This window comes from Conger conger, chromosome 12 (genome assembly GCF_963514075.1).
Source record: "Conger conger chromosome 12, fConCon1.1, whole genome shotgun sequence".
NCBI lineage: Eukaryota > Metazoa > Chordata > Actinopteri > Anguilliformes > Congridae > Conger > Conger conger.
In genome coordinates this window covers 6,287,404-6,312,403 of record NC_083771.1, presented here as the reverse complement: position 1 = coordinate 6,312,403, position 25,000 = coordinate 6,287,404, and the positions used below count along the sequence as shown (strand labels likewise).

Sequence of the window (25,000 nt, the reverse complement as noted above, 5' to 3'; positions counted from 1 at the left end):
TTCCCCTCTCTCTTTCCCTCTCTCTTTCCTCCTCTCTCTCTCTTTCTCCCCCTCTCTCTCCCCTCTCTTTTCCCTCTCTCTTTCTTCCTCTCTCTTTCCCTCTCTCTTTCTCCCTGTCTCTCTCTCTCCCCCTCTCCCTCTCTCTCCCACTGGTCAGGATGTGCACTGTGGGTCAGTGTGTGGTCGAGCCATCACCCCCCCGCTTTCCCACCGCGCTCTCGCTGTTACCAGGGAAACACCCCCCCCCCCCCTTTGCTGCCAGTTTATGCCTTGTACAGTCATACCTGCAGTCTGTTAGGTCCTCCAGTGTTTTTCCCACAGTCATACCTGCAGTCTGCCGGATATTTCACCGTTTTTCCCACAGTCATACCTGCAGTCTGCTGGATATTTAACAGTTTTTCCCACAGCCACACCTGAAACGGGCTGAATTCCTCACGGTGCTTTTCCCACTGAAAGTCCTGATTCTTGGCTTTTGATTGCCTTTGGAGTCTGTTTTTGGCATTTCTTAACGTGAGGACCAGATTTCTGCCAATGAAAGTCAAGGAAGCCATTATCAGGGAAGGGAAAAAAGAAGAAATGGGTCAAACAAGAGGCTTACCGAAACAAACTGTTTGGAACATCATTAAGAAGAAAGAAAGCACTGATGTATGTCTAGGATCATTCCCTTGCTGTTGGATTAGTTTGCTGTTTTGCCGATAAGATGCTCCTGTACACTTTAGAATGAATTCTGCTCCTACTATCAACAGTTACATTATCAATGAAGGCAAGTGAGCCAGCTCCTGTGGCAGCCATACAACGGTAACACCCCCACAACCATGTTTCACAGGTGAGGGGGGGGGGGGGGGTCTTTGGTTCTTGGGCAGTTCCTTTTGGCCTCCAAACTTTGCTCTGGTCATCACTCTGAAATGCCAATCTTGGTCTCATCTGTCCGTAAGACCTTTTTCCGGAACTCTGCTCTGTTTTTGCAGCTAAACAGTGGTTTGCATCTTGCAGTGTGGCCTCTGAAGATCTGTTTGTGAAGTAATCCACAGAGAGTGGTCACTGACACATTCACGCCCGTCTCCTGAAGACGGTTGATGAATTGTCAGACAGGTGCTTGGGTTTTTTCTCCATTATGGCGAGAATTCTTAGGTCATTAACTGGCCTGCCAGCCTCTTTATTTACTTTACTTTATTACTGACCTCACTAGTGCTCTTTCTTCTGAATAATATTCCGAACAGTTTATTCGTTTGGCTAATTTCTCTGACTGCTTTTATTCTTATTTCTCAGCCTCATAATGGCTTCCTGGACTGACAGAACTGTGAGCCTCATGTTGACAAACGCCAATAACAGACTCCAAATGCAATCAAAAGGATTGAATCAAGGCTAGATACTGAGAGCTCTCTTATAGCTGCACTAAGGATGGGATTTAATACTCCTGACTAATCTGAAACAGCTGAGAAGCCAACTGTCCGATTACTTTTGGTCCCCTAAAATAAGGGCACTGTGTATAATATATAGGGAATTCTTATATGTATTTCTTACACGGATCACCCGATATGGATTTAAAGACCTTTTCTGCATATTAAGACAGTTAATCTTGTATTAATTGTTTAATTTCCCACAGTCATACCTGAGGCACAGTGCTTTTCCCCATACCTGAAGCATGCCTAATTCTTCCGTGCTTTTCTCATTATCTTCTGCCCTTATGGCTCATTGCGGAAACGAGACATGGTTCTTATAACTAGCCTCCCCCGCCATCTGATAAATGGCTGTCACGCTTGACAAGGAGGAGAGGAGACACTGTAGATCTCTAATCTGAACGGATGTGTTTTCCGCATGCCACATATTTTGTGGCCCGGGCTAATTGTGTGTCCTATAGCTAAAGCCGCAATTTAGACTCCCAGAACTTGAATCTCCTTGGCAAGCTGTATTTTCAATGTTCAACACCATCATTCAGCTTTATTATTTTTCTGCTATCCACTTTTTTCTTTCCATCATGAAAAATGGATAGCTACTCATATCTTTAATTCTAGCTACCAGATTGAATAGGTAACTATTTTGTTAGCTTCGGAATAGCTGTGGCTTCAGAATTTTTCGTTAAAAAAGTGATAAATAGGGGCAACCTCTAGCCTAGTGACTGGGAGCCAGAAGGTTGGTGGTTAATGCCCCGGTGTAGCCACAATAAGATCCATGCAGCTGTGGGGTCCTTGAGCAAGGCCCTTAACCCCACATCGCCCCAGGGGGTATTGTTCCCTGCCTAGTCAAACCAACTGCAAGTCCCTTTGGATAAAACTGTCTGCAAAATAACTGTAATCTAGTGTAAACAGTTAAAACGTATGAGATATGAAATGTCTTAATCGCAATCTCGACTTGATTGACGGAAACTATAAGGATGACGCAACCGTGTAGAGAAGGTAAGCTGTCATAGGCACATCACGCTGAATGAATGTGGCGTAGCTCGGCCAGGTGCAGATCCGGAGTGAGAGAGGGAGCGGGAGCGCTGAGAGCGAGTTGGGACGGGGAGCGGGGCGTTCCGACTTGGCTCCCACGCGACCCGCCCCGCTCTCCCTGCCAGCTCCCGCACCGTCCCACATCTTTCCCAGGGAGACGCTCCTTCTGCGCCGACCATCAATATTTACAGTTGGGATGAATCACGGAGCATTACAATAACATTCCGCGGATACTTGTGCCTGCTTGTGAGAAGAGGTGAGAAGTATGCACTGTTGCTCAATGCCGGCCCAGCTTAGCTCCCATGACCGGGAGCCGGAGCTCTTTGAGTGGCAGGGACTGTCATCGCCACGGTGATGAGGGGGTTGTTGGACAGCATGGGACCTCCAGTAAGGAGAGGTTTAACAGACCTCTGTGCGTCACATCTGACACCTTCCGCCCGGCATGTGGACGAGGCAGCAAGTGGCCTCCTCCAAATGAGTTTCACACATTTCTGCCGACTTCTCGAGGTCAGACGAATTTAACATAAAAAAAAAACATTGCATTACATTATAGTCATTTAGCAGACGCTCTTATCCAGAGCGATGTACAACAAAGTGCAAAACATAACCAGGGACAAGTGCGCTGAAGACCCTAGGAGGAAGTACGGTTCCAAGTCCTAGAGTGATCACATCGATAAAAACTTGAACCCCTTGAAGAATACGTCAACTTTCCAAGTAGCATATCACGGTTGGCAGCTAGAATACCCAGAATAAGTGCAATTAAAACCTATAGTTTAGCATACATATAGCGTACATGGCTAGACAGAGGGACAGATTGGAAGCAGGTGGTTTTCAGGCTCTGGTGCCTGGCCTCATGACTGCTCTGTTGGCGGGGGAACATCTCGCTCCTGGGGTAGAGCCGCGGGCCCTTCTGGAACATGCCGTGTGATCTGTCTGCCGGCGTGAAGCCTCCTACAGGTGCCTCTGCAGAGGAGCTCCTTTGTCTCCCCGGCTGTCACACCAGGCCAAACGCACACAGAGATTTATGGACCACAAGCCCTCACACTGAGCTGCGGGATATTTCCCATTTTGCGCTTGTAATTTATTTGTGTATGTATGTGTGACAGTCGTGATCAAACGAAAGCTATGCGGCGTAAAGAATGAAATGAAAACATGGCATGATGTTATGTCAAAGCAGGTAAATGTTTTATTTAATGCGGGGGGGGGGGGGGTAAATCATTTTCGTTTTCAATGTTTTTATAGCCTTAGGATGACAGGCATATCAGTTAAGACTCACACTGTATATGCCTTATGGCATATCATTATTTTACTTTCTTCAGGATTATTATTATTATAATTGGCTTTTCTTCAACATTGTTTTTGACATATGGCACAAATGCAGTACCTCTTACCTAGAAAGAGATGGGCTCTCAAAGCATCTCTTACCTTATTCTGATATTTTTTAAAAGGCTTAAAAACCTCTAAATCAGCCGACTTACTCTGGTCATAGGTCGTGGTGGGGGTTAGTGCGTAGAGAGATAGTGTATTATACTGACAGAATGCCACTGGAATACAGACACTCCTCTCACCCATTGTGTTGTAGCCAGCCTGTCATAGGTGGGTATTTAGTAAGATAACAGAGCACGCAAAAACTGTACGTTCCCAGGACGCAATGCATTTCACTCTGCGCCCTGAAAACATCTCGTAAACGGTGGTTTTGAAGCTGGCCTGTTCATGTATGCTAATGTACATTAGACTTACAGCTGCACTTCTAACAGTCCACAATTCAGTCAAAACCACCCAAAATGTCTCAATGAAACGATTACAGCAAATGTATCTTTATTGATGTCTAGTAAAAGCCTAATTGAGGCACGACAAACTACAGACGGCCACAGACCAAGCATGGCTACGTGGTCACTTAAGGAGGATGCCCTGTCTATGATCGTCAAGAACATTTTAAACTAGCTAAACGGGGGCTTCTGAAAAAGATTAATTTTATTGTTCATAAAGATTGATTATTTAAGTTACCTCATTCTTCTTTATGTGACCCCACATTATTTTCAGTGCTTTGAGGATTTGTCCAAAATTGTTAGATTCCTTGCTCCATAATACATTACATCAGCTTAAGACCTTTTATAGGACTTCATGCTGTATAATCTGTATGATACAGCTATAACACAGGTTCCATAAAGGCTTGTGTCTAGTCACCGAAGGTATTAACACTAAGCAATGACAATAGTTTAAAGATTCAAGATTTTCACACATTCATTATTACGGCTGTACTCAATAAAAATTTGAATTTTGATTTTTAAGTTTATAATGACTTATAACCACTAAAATTCTGGAGACAACGTGGCATTCTGAGTACAGTTTTACCTAAATAAAGCGTACTGTGATTTACATGTGTTGTAATGGTCTCTTTAGTTTGACTTGTGCAGTTGCGCGAGCGTGGTGGGACTCGGGCAGGGAGAGAGAGAGGTCGATTCCCACGCTGCCCCTCTCCATTCCTTACCTGACTCTGCCTCCGTTTGAATCAAATCACTCACGCTCCATTGGCTGGCTGCCGGACCATGTGACCCAGCCGGCGGAGCGGCCCCGCCCCCTGTGTGCAGTTCAGGATTTTTCCCATGGGAGCGGCTGGGAGAGGAGGGCTGAGTCCGCCTGCGTGGGGAATTCTCTCTCTCCTCCTTCCCCTCCCCCACTCCCTCTGTTCTCTGACCCCTTCTCTCCCCTCGTCTGTTCCACGCTGCTTTCTTTAAAGTGACCCCAAATTCAAGCATGCATTCTTGGCATTGCAAGGAAAAACTGCCATCAGGTTTCTTTGGGGGTTTTTTCCCCAGAGGGGAGTTCCAGCCATAGGTTAAAAGCAGAAGCGAGAATGCTGTAGTATGAAGGGTGGTGTAAAGCTCAGTCAGAACAGGGGTAATAAAGTCATGGTCCATGTGTGTTTACACGCAAAAATGGCTGTGATTATTAACTCCCCTCCTTCACTCCTGCGCATGCAGTATTGAAACCAAAAACGTATCTGGGCTACACAGTCCAGTGCTTGCTTTTTGCATCTTTCTGATTTTATTGACATAATCAACAGTTTTGTGTGGATTCAAGCATGGTATGGGCCCTCTGTCATTGAGTTTGCAATGGGAGACATTCTCTGTCCTCATTCAGCCCTGAAATTCCAGCTGTAGCCTGTGCGTATATGCGTGCGTGTGTGTGTGTGTGTGTGTGTGTGCGTGTGTGTGCGGATGCGTGCAAGTATGTGTGAGTGTGAGAGAGGGAGAGAGAGTGATGGGGGGGTGCAGCTTTGAGAAATCTAGTTGCAGGTTTCTACTTGCCCTTGGAGTAAGACCTTTCAGTAACAGTCCCTTTGTAACGTGGTCTTTTCTTTGCTTGAAATACCGTGTTTGGGAGAATAATCACTCAAGATAAAGAGGTTGGTCAGATTTCTCTGTGAAATGGTACAGGCACAATGCGTGTCATACTGACAGTATGTGTATCTCTTTAACTTCAGATGTTTCATTGTGAAGTAACAATGGAGTTTCCTTCTTTTATTTACAGACCAGTCCCAACCCGTTATTTGCCATTTTTCGTATTGTTTTAATAATTTTGGATATCTGTATGGCTCCAATTCCCACGCATTTAAGAGGACATATGCAAATAAAATAGTCACAAGAGGGTTTTCATCCCACTTTGAAATATTATTTTTGTGATCCATCATTTCTCATGTGGTCTTACCAGCATAGTGAAACCTATCTTGTTGCTTTACCTCTTACTTTAAATCTCCTCTAATTAATTTGTAAAGAACCTTTCTCACGGAATCCAGACGGTATATATCTGAAGGTGCATATCAATTCTAGCACATGTTCCAGTACCTGTATCACAACATTAAAGATTAGAATTTTTGATGTGTTAGGTAGTATGAATGTTTTTCAGACCATATGTGTATGGGTTTTTCCATCGCTTTTCACTGTTACATATTTCACAATGTGCTGCTGAGTGCCAGATCACCTCACTGCAAACTCTTAATAATAACAGGAATAGTCATAATCACAGTCATAATAATGTCGAAGCCCTCAGTGGATCAGTAGCAGCAGTAGCACTCGCTGCCATGTCTCTTGGTTGATGGTTCCTCTTATGGGGACATTGCTCTGTTGGGTGTGTTAAGGGACTGTTGGGAAGGTGCCGTACTGAGTGCCTGCGCTGTTTTCTCAGGCCTGTAACGGGGATGAGTATATGAAGCTGAGTGTCTGCGCTGTTTTCTCAGGCCTGTAACGGGGATGAGTGTATGAAGCTGAGTGTCTGTGCTGTTTTCTCAGGCCTGTAACGGGGATGAGTGTATGAAGCTGAGTGTCTGTGCTGTTTTCTCAGGCCTGTAACGGGGATGAGTATATGAAGCTGAGTGTCTGCGCTGTTTTCTCAGGCCTGTAACGGGATGAGTGTATGAAGCTGAGTGTCTGCTGTTTTCTCAGGCCTGTAACGGGGATGAGTGTATGAAGCTGAGTGTCTGCGCTGTTTTCTCAGGCCTGTAACGGGATGAGTGTATGAAGCTGAGTGTCTGCGCTGTTTTCTCAGGCCTGTAACGGGATGAGTGTATGAAGCTGAGTGTCTGTGCTGTTTTCTCAGGCCTGTAACGGGATGAGTGTATGAAGCTGAGTGTCTGCTGTTTTCTCAGGCCTGTAACGGGGATGAGTGTATGAAGCTGAGTGTCTGCGCTGTTTTCTCAGGCCTGTAACGGGATGAGTGTATGAAGCTGAGTGTCTGCGCTGTTTTCTCAGGCCTGTAACGGGATGAGTGTATGAAGCTGAGTGTCTGCTGTTTTCTCAGGCCTGTAACGGGGGTGAGTGTATGAAGCTGAGTGTCTGTGCTGTTTTCTCAGGCCTGTAACGGGGATGAGTGTATGAAGCTGAGTGTCTGCTGTTTTCTCAGGCCTGTAACGGGGATGAGTATATGAAGCTGAGTGTCTGTGCTGTTTTCTCAGGCCTGTAACGGGGATGAGTGTATGAAGCTGAGTGTCTGTGCTGTTTTCTCAGGCCTGTAACGGGGATGAGTGTATGAAGCTGAGTGTCTGTGCTGTTTTCTCAGGCCTGTAACGGGGATGAGTGTATGAAGCTAAGTGTCTGTGCTGTTTTCTCAGGCCTGTAACGGGGATGAGTATATGAAGCTGAGTGTCTGTGCTGTTTTCTCAGGCCTGTAACGGGATGAGTATATGAAGCTGAGTGTCTGTGCTGTTTTCTCAGGCCTGTAACGGGATGAGTGTATGAAGCTGAGTGTCTCTGCTGTTTTCTCAGGCCTGTAACGGGGATGAGTATATGAAGCTGCCTAGAGAGGACATGGCAGAGATACTGAGGGAGAGAGGTGAGTCACAAAACACCCTTGGTTCTCACACATCTGATTTTTATACCGTATTTGACCTTATGTCGTTGGCATAGTTTGAATATGATTCATGGTTTGGCACTCGGTCCAGAAGCGAGAGAAATATTCCTGCTGAGCCCACTGTAATGTATGAATTTTTGTGGTTTCTATATGTGTTGACTTGTCGGTTATTAATTATAGGGCTAATGAAAGTTTGAAAAGCTTGAAAGTTTTGAGTTTTGTGAGCCAGGCAAGCTGCGCTGGATGCATTTAATTTCCACGTATGCAAATACAGAAATGTCGAACATACCACAACACTCGCTGGACTGCACCTGTCATGCCCGCTAAGCGTCTCCATAGATAATTAATGGAATGCGTTGCTTACATGACTCATGCAATAGGTCAGGACCTTGTTCCTACCCAAGAAAAAATTTAAAAAGAGGAGAAAATTGGTGAATGCGCCAAGTTCTCCTAAATCACTCGTACCAGCGATTTAAGAACAAATCTGTTCATATGAGTAGTTCTAGCATGAGGCCCACTGTGTTAAACATGCCTCAGTATAATATAAATTTGAGATGAGAGTTTAAGTTGTGAAACCATGCCGCTCCAAGGTCTCCTGGTGTCCCACAGCCTCCTCTTGGCTGCATGTTTGAGCTGAGTTTCGGTTCAGTGTGCTTTCCAGGTATGAGGGGACCATACTTCCCGTGCTGACTGTGTCCCCTCCACAGGCCTCCTGCAGGTGCAGGCTCGGGGCAAGCCAGCGGAAAACTGGGAGGAGCAGTATGATGAGCCCCCGTTTTCCCCCCAGCCGGGTCCCAGCATGGCCCCCGAGGGCCCCCGATACGGCCCCCACTGCCGCTGGGCCCCGGCCTCTCACCTGGACCGCCAGAGTCTCACGTTCCCCGGCGGGGCGGTCCTGCAGCTGCACACCGTGCCCCCGGGCCTGCTACCCAGAATCCCCGTCTTCTTCATCTGCACCACCTGCGGGAAGGTGTTCTGGGAAGGCTCCCACTTTGAGCGCGTGCTCAACCAGTTCCAGGATGTGCTGCGCATCAGCGAGGACGCCCCGACCTCCCAATAAGCACCCCCAGGAGTGAGCAGTGGCCTGAACCAACAGGGCCCTGGGGGGGGGGGGGGGGGGCTTCCCAATAAGCACCCCCAGGAGTGAGCAGTGGCCTGAACCAACAGGGCTCTGGGGGGGGGGGAGATTATGGGTTTCGTTTCTGTGCGGGACACTCGTTCTGCCTGTGTTCTTGAGCCAGGCCTTTAGCCTGAACGGGACCCTAATCGATAACACAGAACGCCTGCTGACACATTTCGTAAGAAGTCCCGGGGAGTCGCATTAACCGTAATGTTAATGAGACTCAAGCTGTGCGAGCATGCCTAGTTATACTTTGCAAGGACGGTTTCAGCCTCATGCACTAGACACACCTCAGCTGAAAACCCCAATGGACTTTTTATTTTTTGTTTTTTTAAGCGGAAATGAGGGCATCTTCTTGAAGTAATGTTTTCCTTTTTATCAAATGTATTGATGTTTAAACTGAACTTTTTTTTTACAACAGTAATAAATGGTTACTAAAGATCATTGGCACTTGGCTTGTTTCTGACAGTACTACAGTACTTCCTGCCTACCTACTGAAATGTTCTCCCTTCAGTGGTAGTGGCCTTAATTGCGGCTCAGATTCGTCATCCGTCAGAGCCACTGTTCGTGTCGGCTGCTCATGACCTCTCGCCCTGGGTACTGGTCGTTGAAAGACATCGGTAATACCCCTAGGTCACTGGATCTCCTCTGTCAGACTGGACTCCCATTTCCCAAGGGACTATTTTGTGTGTGTGTGTGTGTGGGTGTGTGGGTGTGTGTGTGTGTGTGTGTGTGTGTGTGTGTGAGAGAGAGAGAGTGTGAGTGTGTCCCAGTATTTCCAGTGATCTCATGAACCACTACAGTAGATGATTTAGTAGTGTTATTATCCACAGTGTTAACCTCCTAAGACCCGCACTCTTTTTTGGTATGCATTTTTCATTTCTCTTTGCTATTTGGGCTTATTGGGACCTGATAAGTATAAAAACTAAGCATCATCTTTTGACATGATGTAGTTTTTGAGAAAAATGATGTCCACATATGTGGACTCTCGGTCTTAAGAATTAAGTATTATGGTTGTACAGCCCAAAATGTGGAGTCCACGCATGTGTGCGCCAGGTCTTAGGAGGTTAAGGGAGGGTTCACAAAATACTGAAAACATGTTAATATTTGTATGTAGTATATTGTTTCCCACATTTTTAAATTACGCACCTGTTGTTTATAGCATTGACCGACAGAGAAAATAACGTATGAATATATACTGAAATGCTTCCAGAAAGTCTTGCCAAATCTTACTTATATTTTGAGAGAGAGAGAGACTTGGCTGTTATGTGACATGCAGAGCAGAGGTGTGTGTGTGTGTGTGTGTGTGTGTGTGTGTGTGTGTGAGAGAGAGAGAGAGAGAGAGAGAGAGAGAGGGAGAGAGAGGCACGTCCTTCCACCCAGCTCCTAAAGTTCACTTGTAATCTGATCCCAGCTCTTGAGTTACAGTCTCCGATTCCCCCTCTGATGACCATTTTTGTTCCTCTGCCGGTTTCATTTGCACACCAGGCATGCAGAACATAATCAGGTTTCTAAATGAATGTTAAGCACACGGCACATGTGGGCCTGATGGTATGTGTTGTCGAATGACCTAATTATGAATAGAGTCTTTACACTGCTTTCCTCATCAGAACAACAGCAATGTCCTCTTTAGATGTTAATTACAAACGGTTTACAAGAGATGAAGAATTATGTAGCAGGGTTAAAGTGTAATGTTGTGGCTTTCTACTGTTGTTTCTGCTGTTTGTATTAAAGTTCAAGGAGAGAATCCAAATCTTGCAATAATGTCCTTAACTGAAGCTGCTGCAGCAATGCATTTTACCGACCTGTATTTGTAAATGTTGATTCATGCACTACTTCAATTTATGATATTGAGTCTGACCCTCATTAAAAAGTATTATGTTTCAGATATTGTGCAGTAAATGTAGGCTATACACTAAAAATGTATCCTGTGCGTAATATATACAAGATCTTCATTGCGCTCAACGTTCTCGCCACTTCTCAGTGGCATTCCAGTCTGCACGAATCCTTTAGGTAGTTGAAATGCTGGAATTACCAAAGTGCAATGCCTGAGACTTGACATAACTTAGTTGCTTCAAGTCCTTGCATGACCCTGATTTGTAGGGTAAATTCAACAAATAAATAGTCCGTTACATTAAAAATGGCATAGATACCGCCAAATCGCGGCATTATTTTTTTTCGCAAAAGGATCCATACTGTCGGTCTGAATTTTTAAGCAGACGACTTTTTATAAAAGCCTCCTTGGTTGTTTTTATTTGTTCGTGTGGGCTATAAAATGATGCGCTGTGAATAATATCATATAATCTGACTGGCCGTCCTCGTCTGGACGCAGTACTTCGCTCAAGTTTATAGGGTAACTGCATTGAATTTTTTGCTGCACCATGTTATTTGATCTCGCTCTCGCTGTGCTGGGAAGAAAAGCTCGCCTCTTTCCCACGCTCCTTAAGCACGTGGTAATGAATTGGATTCTGAAATCCCGCCTTCTCTATTGAAACGTCACGCTCGCTCCACAGAATCCCCAGCCCGAGACTGGAGGGCTCCGCCTTTCCCGTCCGCTCAAGGGTTTGGCTCAGGCGCCAAAATGCCTATCTTCAGCCTTGCATGGTATTGTTAGAGGTCGCAATTGACGCTTTGTTGACGTACGTTGTTTCTGTCTGTTATCGTTTTTCAAGCACAGCGCACGGCGGTTTTAATTTTATATCTATATTTTCTTATTTGCCGTTTTTAGGAAACTTTGGAGGGATTAAAACACGTTAGTAAAATTAAGAACTTTCCCACGCATCAGAGGACTAAAAATGAGACTTTCTTACTATGCAAACACCCAGGTACTGTATCCTGCTGCAAATTCCGACCCAAACAGCAGTCCACTTTGTGTGCATGTGTTTCCAAGAGCAGAGAAGTAACATTTGAAGCAATGTGCTGATCTGACATTGAAACACATCTACAAATGTGTCCTCTCCTTGTAGGTAAAATAGTCAGTATCCTTTCTAATTATTCAACTCTGTACCTGTAAGCAGCTGTTTCATGAAGGTTTCAACTTTGCTGAAAGATGGTGTATATGACCCATAGATCATATAGCATTCACATTCACATCATTAAAATGAACATGCAAATGCAAACTTGCAATCTGGTGAACAATATTCTGTATGTGATGACAGAATTGAAAGTATGAAAGGGGAGAGAGTCGTGAGAGAGTAGGATTGTATCGAGGGGCGTTGTGGAAAGTACCTTTAGTACACAAGAGAAAGGGTAGTGAAATAACAAAATAACTGGTGAACAAGTAATCCTTCCATACTGACAAACAGGCAAAGAAAAAAGAACCTTTAAATGGTAAATGGCAGGCATTTATATAGCGCCTTTATCCAAAGCGCTGTACAATTGATGCTTCTTCATTCACCCATTCATACACACACTGACGGCGATTGGCTGCCATGCAAGGCCCCAACCAGCTCGTCAGGAGCATTTGGGGGTTAGGTGTCTTGCTCAGGGACACTTCGACACAGCCCGGGCGGGGGATCGAACCGGCAACCCTCCGACTGCCCGACGACTGCTCTTACTGCCTGAGCCATGTCGCCCCCCTTTAAGGTCTTCAGTCACTTGAACAGAATGACATCAAATTCACAGATGATGTTCACGTTGTCTTGTCTTTTAGCAAGCAGTGACAGTCATGATAAGAATGAAGTGATCTTCTGATTTAAAAGAGCGACTGACTTCCAAAAATGAATAACCTTCCAGTGTTAGCATGTGAGCCCGTGTTCCAGGTGGAGCGCATGCCAATCTCTCTCCCAGGCTTCATACATATGTCTTATCATAAATCATCAGATGAATCTGCTTGGTATTGCTGTTAGCTTTATGTTTGCAGTTCTTTACACATCACCCATTGTGCGCCCCGCATGATTATTCTGATGCCTCAAAGGAATCAGCACCTGAGTTAGGGGATGAAGGTATCTGCACCTGATATACAACAGACCACTGTGTATTATTGATCACAACAACTGCCTCAGAGTGTGAAAAAACATGGAGGGCAGTAAAGCCAGCCTAAGAGACACACCTTTACGCCACTTTCATGCCTGACGCAGTGAATGCAGAGGAATGCAAAGATTCTCTTCTTACCCAGCAGCTGCAGAGCCTATTCTTTCTTCTTCTTCTTCTTTTTTTTCTAAATCAGTCCACTAATACCCTCCGGTATGAATTTAGGCTTCCCGTCTCCGTTTACAGGGGTTTATAAATAAGCAATAGAATGACAAGTTATTCTTAACAAAACTTTGAAAACCCATTAGAAGAACATTTTTTGTTTTCTGAAAACTACTTTTGAGCAGGAACAGACCAGAAGGAAGTTCCATTTGGCCTTTTTCTGTCCTTTTTCCGTCAACATGCACAAGTACACAATAAAATGTCCAGTGTTAATTCAACTGTTGCAGAGTAGGCTACATACAAAGACCATATATACTCTGTAAGAGTTGATTCAACACTGCATACGTATTCCCTATAGGTTCTGCCGCTAAATATGTGCCCGGTCTAGACATTTGATGTGTTAAGGCACGCAGTCAAGAATGTACTAGAGGTTTATTATAACCACTGGCTGGCCACATATATTTGGAGGATAGTGTGTGAAATGTTGACACGATGAAACCATATTGGCTAAAAAGTCATGGGAGAGTTATATTGACACATTTCAGTCTGGAGTTTCGAGCCGACAAACAAATGGAGCAAAAGCTCAGTAAATCTTTTGTGGGTTTCCACGCCAAACTGCGGCATGTGAGCAAGTGGAGAACAGAGTAGAGTCACAGGCGTCCGGTTCCCACGGTGCTGGCGCGCTGCGTGCCGTTCTATGCGCCGCGCGCACCTCTTTCATTCACAGGAAGTTGCACAGGCTTTGTCATTTGAAGTGCCGCTTCTTGTCACTTAAAACAACAGGAATATCCGCCCTAAATGCTCAAATACACCGTTTGAATAGGCGAAAGGTGTTTTATTTTAGTATAAAACGGCAATAAATCAGAGAGGTGCGCTATTTCTGTTGCTTTGTAGTCCTTGCTTTGTAGGCGTTTTCTGTCTGGTGGTGCTGGTGGGGGGTTACAGATTACTGGATAGACAATTTCGGGTTGACATTCATTTTTCATTACAGTTGTGCATTATTCATGTTTAACGTACGTGTATCCTACAAACAGCAGTATAACCGTGCAATTATTGATCACGCGCGAGGACTGCGACCCTGATTCATTGTGCTGATATACGGTGCGAATTATACGCGCACAGCATGTGTAGGCTACCGCCGCTTCACAGTTCTGTGTCTTATAGAATACTTACAGAAGCTTTACAGTGACAACATCTACGAGGTTACATAGGATTGAAGATATAATTTTTGATTGTGAGGGTTCGTAACTCCATCGGGAGTAATAAGGATCCTATACCAAACAACCCTGGTCTCTATTTACGAACGCATACGCAGGATACACGTTAAAAGTAATGCAAAACTTGCGGAAGTGTGAGTAGTTTGCATCGTCAGTATGCTTTTACTTATAGGAAAATCAGATTTGAACACAATTCCATTGTAATGGCCAAATAACATTTAAAGTTAAATATGCTGTTAATTTCTACATTGTCGCTACTTCAGTATATCCTAAATCAATTCACCAAGCTATTGAACCAGTCTGATAGCGTGTCCAGAGTGTATAAAATACATAAATTAACCACATAGTCCCAAATGATTTCCTAGTTCCATAGCAGTTTCAGGTGATTCGTTCGATTCATTCATTCGTTAATTTTCTCTAATCGTTCATTTCCGAAAATCCGAAAAATCTTTAAATTAGGTATTTGGCACAAAGTTAATTTATTGTCAGCAAATAAATAACATAGCCTAGATCGGTGCTGTTTTTTTAATGAATTAAGGATTATTTCCATTGTGGTGTTCAAATGAGTTCTCGGCTATACGGAGCAGGCAAAATTATACTTTGTAGTTTAGAATGAAATGCAATGTCAAAAGTAGGTTTCCTTAAGTCCAGCGAAGCTGTCAGGGGTTCCGGTTACAGCCATTCTACCGTTTCTTTATTATGGACGTTCTAATGACTATAGCTACCCTATGCGCTTACTTTTTATCGTTGCTTATTTGGGATCTAATGTCTGTCTTCTGGGTGGGAAGGAGAGCGTGACCAACATCAACGATTTTTTTTTCTTATTATTTCTCCGGGAGGTTTGGTGCGCAAAACACGCCTTCTCTAAAGTTTCAGGGTCCTGGACCCTCCCTAAATGAATCCCGCAGCCTATTACCTACCTCGGTCTCCGCCCCTGTCACAGGAGTGCGTTTTTATCGCCTTTCATTGTTATGCAAATATAGCACACGTAAAATAGCCCCCTCGCGCGCGCTTGGAGGCAGAGACTGACTGGGACCGCAGGAAGAACAGGCAAAGCAACGGGGAACGCCGAGGATTCCAAAGTACGTCGCCACAACCCGTCCAAGAGTACAGGCAAGCACATTTCTATGTAATTAAGTCAGTTATAATAATTGAATGTATATAATAACTACATTTCAACGTGTTAGGACGTATTTCCGTGCCGTTATACCTTTTGTTTATACCAAATGTTTCTATCTTGTGTCCCACAGTCACCCCTTGCTAGACAACGCGACGGCTCCAGGGGAATCTAGGTGGGGACGTGAGAAGCGCAGTCAAGGGGTATATATCACAAGGAGACCCTGACCGACCCCATCGGCCTGTTGACCGACATCTTTTGGAGATATTCACTTTGAATTCTTCTCTCTCACGATAAAGAAACGCTAGTTCTGTTGCTTAACAACTGCAATAACCCTGGTGCTGCTACTACATCGGAGGAAGCGGAAGGGGAGACTACGTATAACATTTTTATTTGGATTTCTTCAAAAGTACCTTTAAAAAGACATTTTTGTTGTAAAAACATTGTAGGGGCTTGGATTTCTCAGCCATTGACAATATTTTGCACACCGAGTGTGTACATTTCTCTGTCCTTTTTGGGATATACCGGTCTTATTTCTCATAACTCCCATTGCAAATCAAAGTGCTTTGACTGGTAGTAATCAGTAGTTCGGCATTTCAGGACTTTCCACGTCAAGAGAAAAACCTTCAAAGGCAAATCTCACGACGAAAGACGGGGACGTGTTCTGAATCAATTTACACCATGAGCCAGGCGGAGATATCTACTTGTTCTGCGCCACAGAGAGTATTCCAAGAAGCAGTGAAGAATGGCAACACAAAGGAACTCCACTCTCTCCTGCAGAACATGACAAACTGCGAGTTCAACGTCAACTCCTTCGGGCCCGAGGGACAGACGGCGTTGCATCAGTCCGTCATTGACGGAAATCTCGAACTTGTCAAATTGCTGGTGAAATTCGGGGCCGATATTCGTCTGGCCAATAGGGAAGGATGGAGCGCCCTGCATATTGCGGCTTTCGGAGGACACCAAGACATAGTCCTATACCTCATCACCAAGGCAAAGTACTCCTCTGGCGCACGGTGAGCCGTTTTTTTGCTGTCAGGTAAACACTCAGAACCAGGCTCTTGTAAACCTGCGTTTCAATTTACCTAGCTGTGCCAAAATAGACATCCCGTTTCTTTAAAGCCAAATGAGGTCTGTGTTACTCGTGAGTGAAACACCACATGGCTCTGTCTGCTTTCAGCACAAATCTTGAAACGAATGAACGCCCTGCTGTTGCGTTGGTACTTAAGCATTTTCTTGAATGTGTACATAGTTAGACCTAGACGGTTAAAACATGATGGTGTTCGCACCCGAGGCTAGATCTCGTATTGCCGCTGTTAAAATGAAACGCTTCTTTATCGGGCTTTGTATAAAGTGTTCACCTGTAGCTACTGCTCACTTGTATGGCCTTTAAATTATTTGTGTCTGAATAAAGATGGCACTTGATGCTATATAGCTGCATGCTGGAAAATCTGAAAGGGAAGAGGTGAACATGAATGGGAATGAAGTCCATCTATCTGGCTAAATGCTGTTTTTAACATTTGGGTTTATCAATTAGGCTAACGATTTGGGTTTTTTTCCTTCAAAAAGCGGCATTACGCTGTCCCATTTATATTTTAATGGATCATAATTATAACAACTGCCTAAAAGTTCTTAAGTACTGTACAAAATAGCTTTACTTTTGTTTCTTTGTAAAAGTAGATGAATGCGCTCTGCCTTCACCAAGCAGACGACTGGCACAAGCTTCAAGCCAGTAAGACCAGAGTCGATGGTTAATGTGTTTTACCGCTGCTTTCGCTTTGTATCAAAACGTCAGGAAAGTCGCATTTGGAATATACCTTATAATCTCCTTTCAGTATTTTATTAACGCCCTGGTCATTACTGTGAATGCAGGCTAGGTTTTATTTATGAAGGTACATTGAGAAGATGCATTTAAATTATGTTGTGGTTCTTAACAAATTTGTAGGATAAAATGTTTAGGGTGACTTGATGTCTAAGCTGCTTCGGTCTCTTTAATATTTACGATCCCTTGAGGAGATCCCACATCACGCCTAAATTTGTATCTAACCACCTTTTCAAAATATATTTTTCTTGAACACTCCTCTAGCCTATTTTATATTTGGTTTTCTTTGCCAGCTACCTCGACTGTATAGTATTCAAGGGTATTAGACTTGTTCACATGGTTATTGCAAGATTTCAGCTTTTGGAGATACTTCAGGATTCATTTGAAGAATATTTGAGTCGGAGACATTTGATATTAACTCGCTCGACGCTCGCTACATTATCTTTTGAAGTGGAAAATAAAAGGAAAAAGGATGTGGTAGCGTGGATATGATGTTCAATACAACAGTAATGTTCCATTTTTATTAAATATCATTAATTTCGTTTGATAAAATTATGTTAACTGCGAGTAAATTCATAACTAACTTCCCCACCCGCAACATCAGAACGAGCTTTCGGTCATCGGTCGGAATTTATTTCCCACAATACAACCAAACATTTTTTTTCTGTCGAGAAAGCTAAACATCGTTTATTTATGTTTTTCTTCTAAAGGCATGGTAAAAGAATTGCAAATAGTAGTTTAGCAGCTGAACGCATGTGTTATCGTTCCATTCTCTATTTCATTTGATCTTTAATGTTGATTTAGCTTCAGAAATAGAATTTAATGCATGACTTAAAAATGCAGGGAGCTTTGTTGCACAAAAGCGAAGCCTTTAACTCCCCCTAGTGCCTGTTTTGGTAACTACAGGAGCTGAGGCTAACGAATAGTTACTACTGAGCAGGACTTTGAACTTTTTATTGTTACTGTATTACTATGAATATTGTCATTAATTCTACATGACTATAGCAGGAAAATCGACAGACACAAACTTGCCTGCTGCATTTTGAAAGTCATGGCACCCTAATGTTCGTTTCAATGCTGCTTATATATAACTTTGTTTTTATTTTAAATTCAAAGGCCAACAGTGAGAATGATGATAGAATTACATCAGAGATATTTGATGAGAAGCCCAGTATGTGTTGTTGCGTGTGCGTGTGTGTGCGAGGGTGTGTGTGCGTGTACATGTTCCCGTGTTGCATGCGTTTGTTGTGTCATATTATAGACCCTGTGTCACCCACCCGCTCCTTATGTGGCCGTGTATGGCTGGGCATTCCGAAAGAGACACCAGGGACTGTGGACTGTCCGTGCACCTGGAAAAATAAAAGCGATTAACATTGAGGACCAGATTGGTATAGACATAAAAAAAAAAAATATATGCATCGCTTGTCTTAAACTTGAGATCTTTTTTTTTCTTTTTTTTTTAAAATATTGCACTGATAACTGTTGTTAATGGTTGGTTTCATGCCAACATTTATTTTTTTCTGAATAGAAAAAAGAACACAACAAAATACTATTGTATAAAAAGCTCCAGGTTATATTGTCTTTTTCGTGTGTTACTTTGTACAACGTAATGTTTGCAAAGACGTTTGTATGTCTGTGATTGGGTGCATGCATATCTATATATATGATTATATATAAAAGCTGAGAAGAATCTTGGAGCACTTTCTTTTTTGAAGTGCAGTCCTCCTGTTCTAATAAAAGGGGAACAATACATTTGATGGTAAGATCATTGTATCAAAAATTGCACGATGCATAGTTATTTCACTTGACCGTGTCATAACATTTATGATACACGAGTGAAATGACTAAATAGGTTTAAATGAATGAAAAGTGCTGAAATAGTTTTTGGACCAAGTTGTGTTTGCTTCGCTTTTTCTTTTCTTTTTTTTTTTTGCAAACAAAAAAAGGTTGAGTTTCATGAGTGATGTGGATGTTCCATCGTGTTGATTTGGTTTCTTTTTCTTTTTTTTTGGTTGTTTTGTTTGTTTCTATTTTTTGAATGTTGTAACACTGTGATCATGTGAGGAGAGGGACCGTGTGCTGTAATTTTGTACGTTTGTGTACAAGCCAGTAAAGAAATCATTAAACTTTCTCAATTGTGTTGTGACTGTGTTGTTGCACCTTGCCCCTCTCTACCATTGCTCTAAAAGAAAGGCCTGGGGTGGTGGGAGGGAAGGGGAGGAGGGGAGAGAGGGAGGGAGAGAGGGAAGAGGGAAGAGGGGAGGGGACAGGGTTCCTTACAGAGCCAGTCTGTCCTCAGCCTATTCTCTCACTTCCTTTTGTAACTCCTGTGACCTTTTCACATGCTGGATAAAGGATGGGAGAGAATGCTGGGTAGTGTGTTTCTCTGAAGGATTCCCTCTCCGTCCAGGTTTTATATTACTCTTTACACAAGGCGGGGTCTCTGCTCCCACACACTGCTCTCTGAGTGTCACTCAAACCCAGGGCCTCACCTCACAGTGCTCTCTTGAGTCTGTGTCTCCACACACACGTCCTGTGTTCTCTGTGTACGAGTCCCCACTATCAGCCAGTCTGTGTCTCCACACACACATCCTGTGTTCTCTGTGTACGAGTCCCCACTATCAGCCAGTCTGTGTCTCCACACACACGTCCTGTGTTCTCTGTGTACGAGTCCCCACTATCAGCCAGTCTGTGTCTCCACACACGCGTCCTGTGTTCTCTGTGTACGAGTCCCCACTATCAGCCAGTCTGTGTCTCCACACACACGTCCTGTGTTCTCTGTGTACGAGTCCCCACTATCAGCCAGTCTGTGTCTCCACACACACGTCCTGTGTTCTCTGTGTACGAGTCCCCACTATCAGCCAGTCTGTGTCTCCACACACACGTCCTGTGTTCTCTGTGTACGAGTCCCCACTATCAGCCAGTCTGTGTCTCCACACACACGTCCTGTGTTCTCTGTGTACGAGTCCCCACTATCAGCCAGTCTGTGTCTCCACACACGCGTCCTGTGTTCTCTGTGTACGAGTCCCCACTATCAGCCAGTCTGTGTCTCCACACACGCGTCCTGTGTTCTCTGTGTACGAGTCCCCACTATCAGCCAGTCTGTGTCTCCACACACACGTCCTGTGTTCTCTGTGTACGAGTCCCTGGAAATGGTCCCCACTATCACCTCATGAGTGTGTGTGACTGACTGTACCAGACGTGGGGGATCTTGTAATAATGTGACATTCCACCACAATCGATCTTCAGTGAGCTGAGTCTTTTCCAATGTGCTGCACACGGTGATGAGTTTGTGGAAGCATGCAGATATCTCTTCACTGCATCGGTATTCAAAACGGCTTCATTTCCCAAAGTCTGGTCCCGACTGCATACAGTGTACAAATACACTGTGTGTGGACTAGATTCACAAGTCAATTTTATTGCATTAACTATGTAAGGTTTTGCCTTAATTAGGGCTTCAAATAGCTTGGGTAATTCTCAGATAAATAGTTTACTGGGTATTATGAAGCTGCAATGTGGTGGAAAGTTCAACTTTCAATGCCAAGAAAAAAGTTCTAACTAATTAAAAGGTTTTGTGTGTAAAAAACAGAAAAGTATATATGTACACTCACTGAGCACTTTATTAATGCAATAATCATGCGGCAGCAGCTAAATGCATAAAAGCATGCAGACATGGTCAAGAGGTTCAGCAGTTTTTCAGACCAAATATCAGAATGGGGAAGAAATGTGACTTTGACCGTGGAATGATTGTAGGTGCCAGACAGGCTGGTTTGAATATCAGAAACTGCTGATCTCCTGGGATTTTCACGCAACAGTCTCTAGAATTTGCAGAGAATTGTGCGAAAAACAAAAAACATCCGGTGAGCAGCAGTTCTGCGGCCAAAACCACCTTGTTAATGAGAGAGGAGAGTGGAGAAGGGCCAGACTGGTCTGTGCTGACAGGAAGGTGACAGTAACGCAAATAACCACGCATTACAACAGTGGTATGCAGAAGAGCATCTCTAAACACACAACACCTCAAACTTCTTAAGTGGATAGGCTACATCAGCAGAAGTTGATATCAAATAAGTTGATAAACACCTAATAAAGTGCTCACTGAGTGTATATATCTATATGTTTGACATGCCTATGCAAACCCATATACCGACACCATAGAGTATATGCTACATGATATACTTTGCACCATATCTGAAGTGTTATTTTGAGGGAAAGAGAAAGCCTTGCCAAGGTTTTGCATATGAGGGACATTACGTCCTGTTGACCAGAACAGCCCTGCCACGCTCTCTCTCTCTCTCTCTCTCTCTCTCTCTCTCTCTCTCTCACTTCTGCAGGATGTTTTTGTTGAGTTGGATTTCCATTGTCCAGTGGCGGAGTTGGCTGCAGTCCCAGAGCTGCAACAGAGAGGCCCCCTAATAGATTCTGCATGTGCCTGCTGCAGATTAGAGCAGGAATTTGGAAATTATTTTAGCAGCAGAGTCCAACCAACAGCAAGCAGACAGCTGAGGCTGGGACTATGAAATAAAAAATGCAGGTTGTGTCTGTTTCTCTGCGTGTGTGTGTCTGCGTGCATTTTGTTTGTGTGTGTATGTGCCTGCATGTGTTTTGTGTGTTTGTGTGTGTGTGTGTGTGTGTGTGTGGGTCTGTGTGCGCACACACGATTTCTATCTGCTGCATACCTGTTGAGTTGCACTGATGTGGGTCATGTTAATTCCTTTGCTTTCCAAGTTTGAGTGAGTCGGACCTGTGTGCCCAATGCTCACATCCGGGGAGAACTATGCAGAGATCCTGGCCCTGCAGAACTCTCCAGAACCCAGCCAGTGCTGGGAGAGCCCTTCATCATGAGCAGCGTGTTCACCACCCAACGCACACCATCTAATAAGGCTTCAAGTTACAATACTTTTTATAAAGTTCTTCATTTTCCTCACAGACATGTGGTGCCATTTTGGATGTGAAAACAGCGCATTCTTAGGAGCTGAAGTCATCCAGCTGGGCTGCTGACAGCTAGGGAAGGCAGAGGAGCGAAGAGGGGATCATCTAACTGCGCTCCCTCAGCCAGCGTTCTCCCCGTGTAAAACCTGCCACCTTCACAAGAAAGGGACACCACTGCAAGAGTGAAAAAGGGAAGTAATGATTTACTCGCCCTAATAAATTGTACCGCACCCTCAGACGAACATTCTCACTTCGCAGATGAAACCAGTGGATCTGCTGGAGGTTCAGAGAGGAAATAATTTATTTGTATATTTCCGCATATTTGCAGTTATTATCAATATCTTTTTGATGTGTGTATATTTGATAGATTTTCAGAACGATTGAATGGGCACAGCGTAGGCCAGGGCAGAACGAGGCAGGGCCAGCTCAGTGGACGTGTGTAGGTTTGGACAGAACAGTGCAGTAATCAGTGCATCTCACTGTCTACCATCAACATCAAGAGTAGACCACATCATCTCACACGATCATCTTCAGCTGTGAGCTTTGAACCTGTGAGTTTCTCAAGGCCAACCGAGTAATCAAACAGGTAAAAATGTCACTCTGGTCTGATGGCTGAGCATCTTTTCTAGAGACGCATCATGCCAGACAGACACAAACACACCTCTGCCCACCCGGGGCAAATTGGTGTCGAAACTGAGAGAAAATGGGAGGTGGGACACTACAACTACTCATAAATCTGAATAAATCTGAATGAAGCTTGAATGAATTTGCCTGAATTTTAAAAACGATGGCCTGTTTATGGTCATGCCTTCATGTTGTGGACAGTGGTCTAAACGCTTTTCTCATCAGAAAGACAATAGTTTCACATACTGGATAGTTTCGACTGTACTTCAGTGCTTTCTAATCTGATTTGTCTGTTTTTGGTTATCTGTTTGGTTACACTTTTCCTCATCACGCCCATTCTCGTTCCAGCAGGGCGGCCATCTTGACTCTGCCCTCGCAGGTCCGCGGTGTTCGGCCGTGACCAGGTGTCGCAGTTCGGACAGGTAGCCGAATCACCTGTTGAACATGCGTCTCAGCTTCTGGCCGAGAGGTGAATCTCAATCCCCCCCATTACCGCCGGCCTCCGGGACCGAGGATGGACTCTGCACCCGAAGCCTGCATACAGAGAAGGAGAGATGGAGAGAGAGAGAGAGAGAGAGAGAAAGAGAGAGACAGGTGGCCGGGCCGGTCCTTGCCTGCCCTCAGTTCCTTTTAACTTTCTTTTATTCTTTCACTCCATTCTGCTCTCCCCGGCACACAGTGACAAGCCAGCCCATTCACTCGCTCATTCTCCCCCCCTCTCCTCCTTTGTCCCGCCCGCGGGCCTGTTCAGCTCTATTCATGTCCCAGACGGCCTGCCATTGACTGGACCCCCCCCGCCCAGCCGGCCCGGTCCCCGCCCCGCACTCGGCAGCTGCTATGCTAATGAGAGAAGGAGCGTGAGGGAGGAGGAGAGGGAGGCTGCTCCGGCACAGAGGGACGGGGGTACGGGGGGGGGGGGGGATTCTCGCAGTTCAATAAAATGTAGGAGGCCCAGAGCAGCAGGACCTGCTACACAAAGGGAGAAATGGCCCCCCTTCCTCCCCATTCTCATTCAAATCTGATTTATACCCAGCCTTACGGGGGAGAGCCTTCACAGCAGTGTGTAAAGTAACCTGCTCCTGCCCCCAAGCCCAGCGCTCTATACAGACCGGCCTGTGTGTGTGTGTGTGTGTGTGTGTGTGCTCATTCCTCTGTTTCAGACCACACCATCTCCATACCATTACACAGCCTAGCAACTGACACCTGTCAGTGACACACCTTCTTCCATTCCTACTCTCTCTCTCTCTTACACACACATACACACAAGCACAAACACACACACACGCACACACACACATGCACACACAAACACAAACACATGCACAAACACAAACATGCACACACGCACACACAAACATAAACATGCACACACAAACATACACACACATGCGCACACGCACACACAAACATAAACATGCACACACACAAACATGCACGCACACATGCGCACATGTACACACACACACAAACACAAACATGCACACACAGACAGATGCACAGAAGCAAACAAAATCTACCATATTTACACTCACACATAAACACACACTGCCTCTGTATGCTGCGAAATGCACTGCTCAATCAGGAGACAATCTGCATTTCTCACGTCGATCAAATACTCTATTTCTGCTCCGTGTCTCTGTTACTGAGACATCTGGAAGACAGAAGAACGGACTTTACTCGCAAAGAAAGAAAGAGAGACCGAGAGGAGAGAAAGGGGGAGTGGAGGGGGGGGGGATAAACAACAAAAAGGAAAAAAGGATGGAGAAAAGAGAACCATAAACAAACAAAGGGCCAGAGCGGGTTGGGGGGGCGAGTGGTGGAGGTTGTTTTGGGGGGGGGGGGGTGGCAGCTGGGAAGGCCCCTGGGTTATTTACCCCATGTCTCTGTACTGCGTGACCTGCTGCCCCGCGGGGCGGGGCCGCCCATGTGACATCTGCCTGCCTGCACATCGAGGGCAAGAGAGCGCCCATATGGAGCGTTCCCCCCCCCTCAGCCACATCGCTGTCCTCTCCCCCTGCCCAGCCCTTTGTCCCGCCCGTGTGTGCGTCCCGCTTTCAGTGTGGGGGGATCATTCCTGTACAGCGAGGTGTGTGTGTGTGTGTGTGTGTGTGTGTGTGTGTGTGTGTGTGCATAGATGGGGAGGGGGAAATCAGAGCTTCTGAGACATAGTGATGCAACAGGCTGCAGGGTCATGACATCAGATGCTAGGCTTTTCTGCTGTATGTGTGTGTTAGAGAGAGAGAGAGAGAGAGAGAG

The 25,000-nt window shown here is 44.8% G+C and overlaps 1 protein-coding gene across 2 annotated transcripts in view; it reads left to right on the top strand.

Moving 5' to 3' along the window:
• The window catches only part of exd3 (exonuclease 3'-5' domain containing 3), a 45,762-nt gene extending 36,420 nt beyond the window's left edge, over positions 1 to 9,342 (top strand). For both annotated transcript variants that reach the window (XM_061263107.1, XM_061263108.1), the window contains exons 19-20: positions 7,697 to 7,763; positions 8,489 to 9,342. In XM_061263107.1, coding sequence (XP_061119091.1) covers positions 7,697 to 7,763; positions 8,489 to 8,841 — 420 coding nt within the window. In that variant the 3' untranslated portion in view covers positions 8,842 to 9,342. The remainder of the gene's footprint in view (positions 1 to 7,696; positions 7,764 to 8,488) is intronic.
• The last annotated feature ends 15,658 nt before the right edge of the window (positions 9,343 to 25,000 follow it).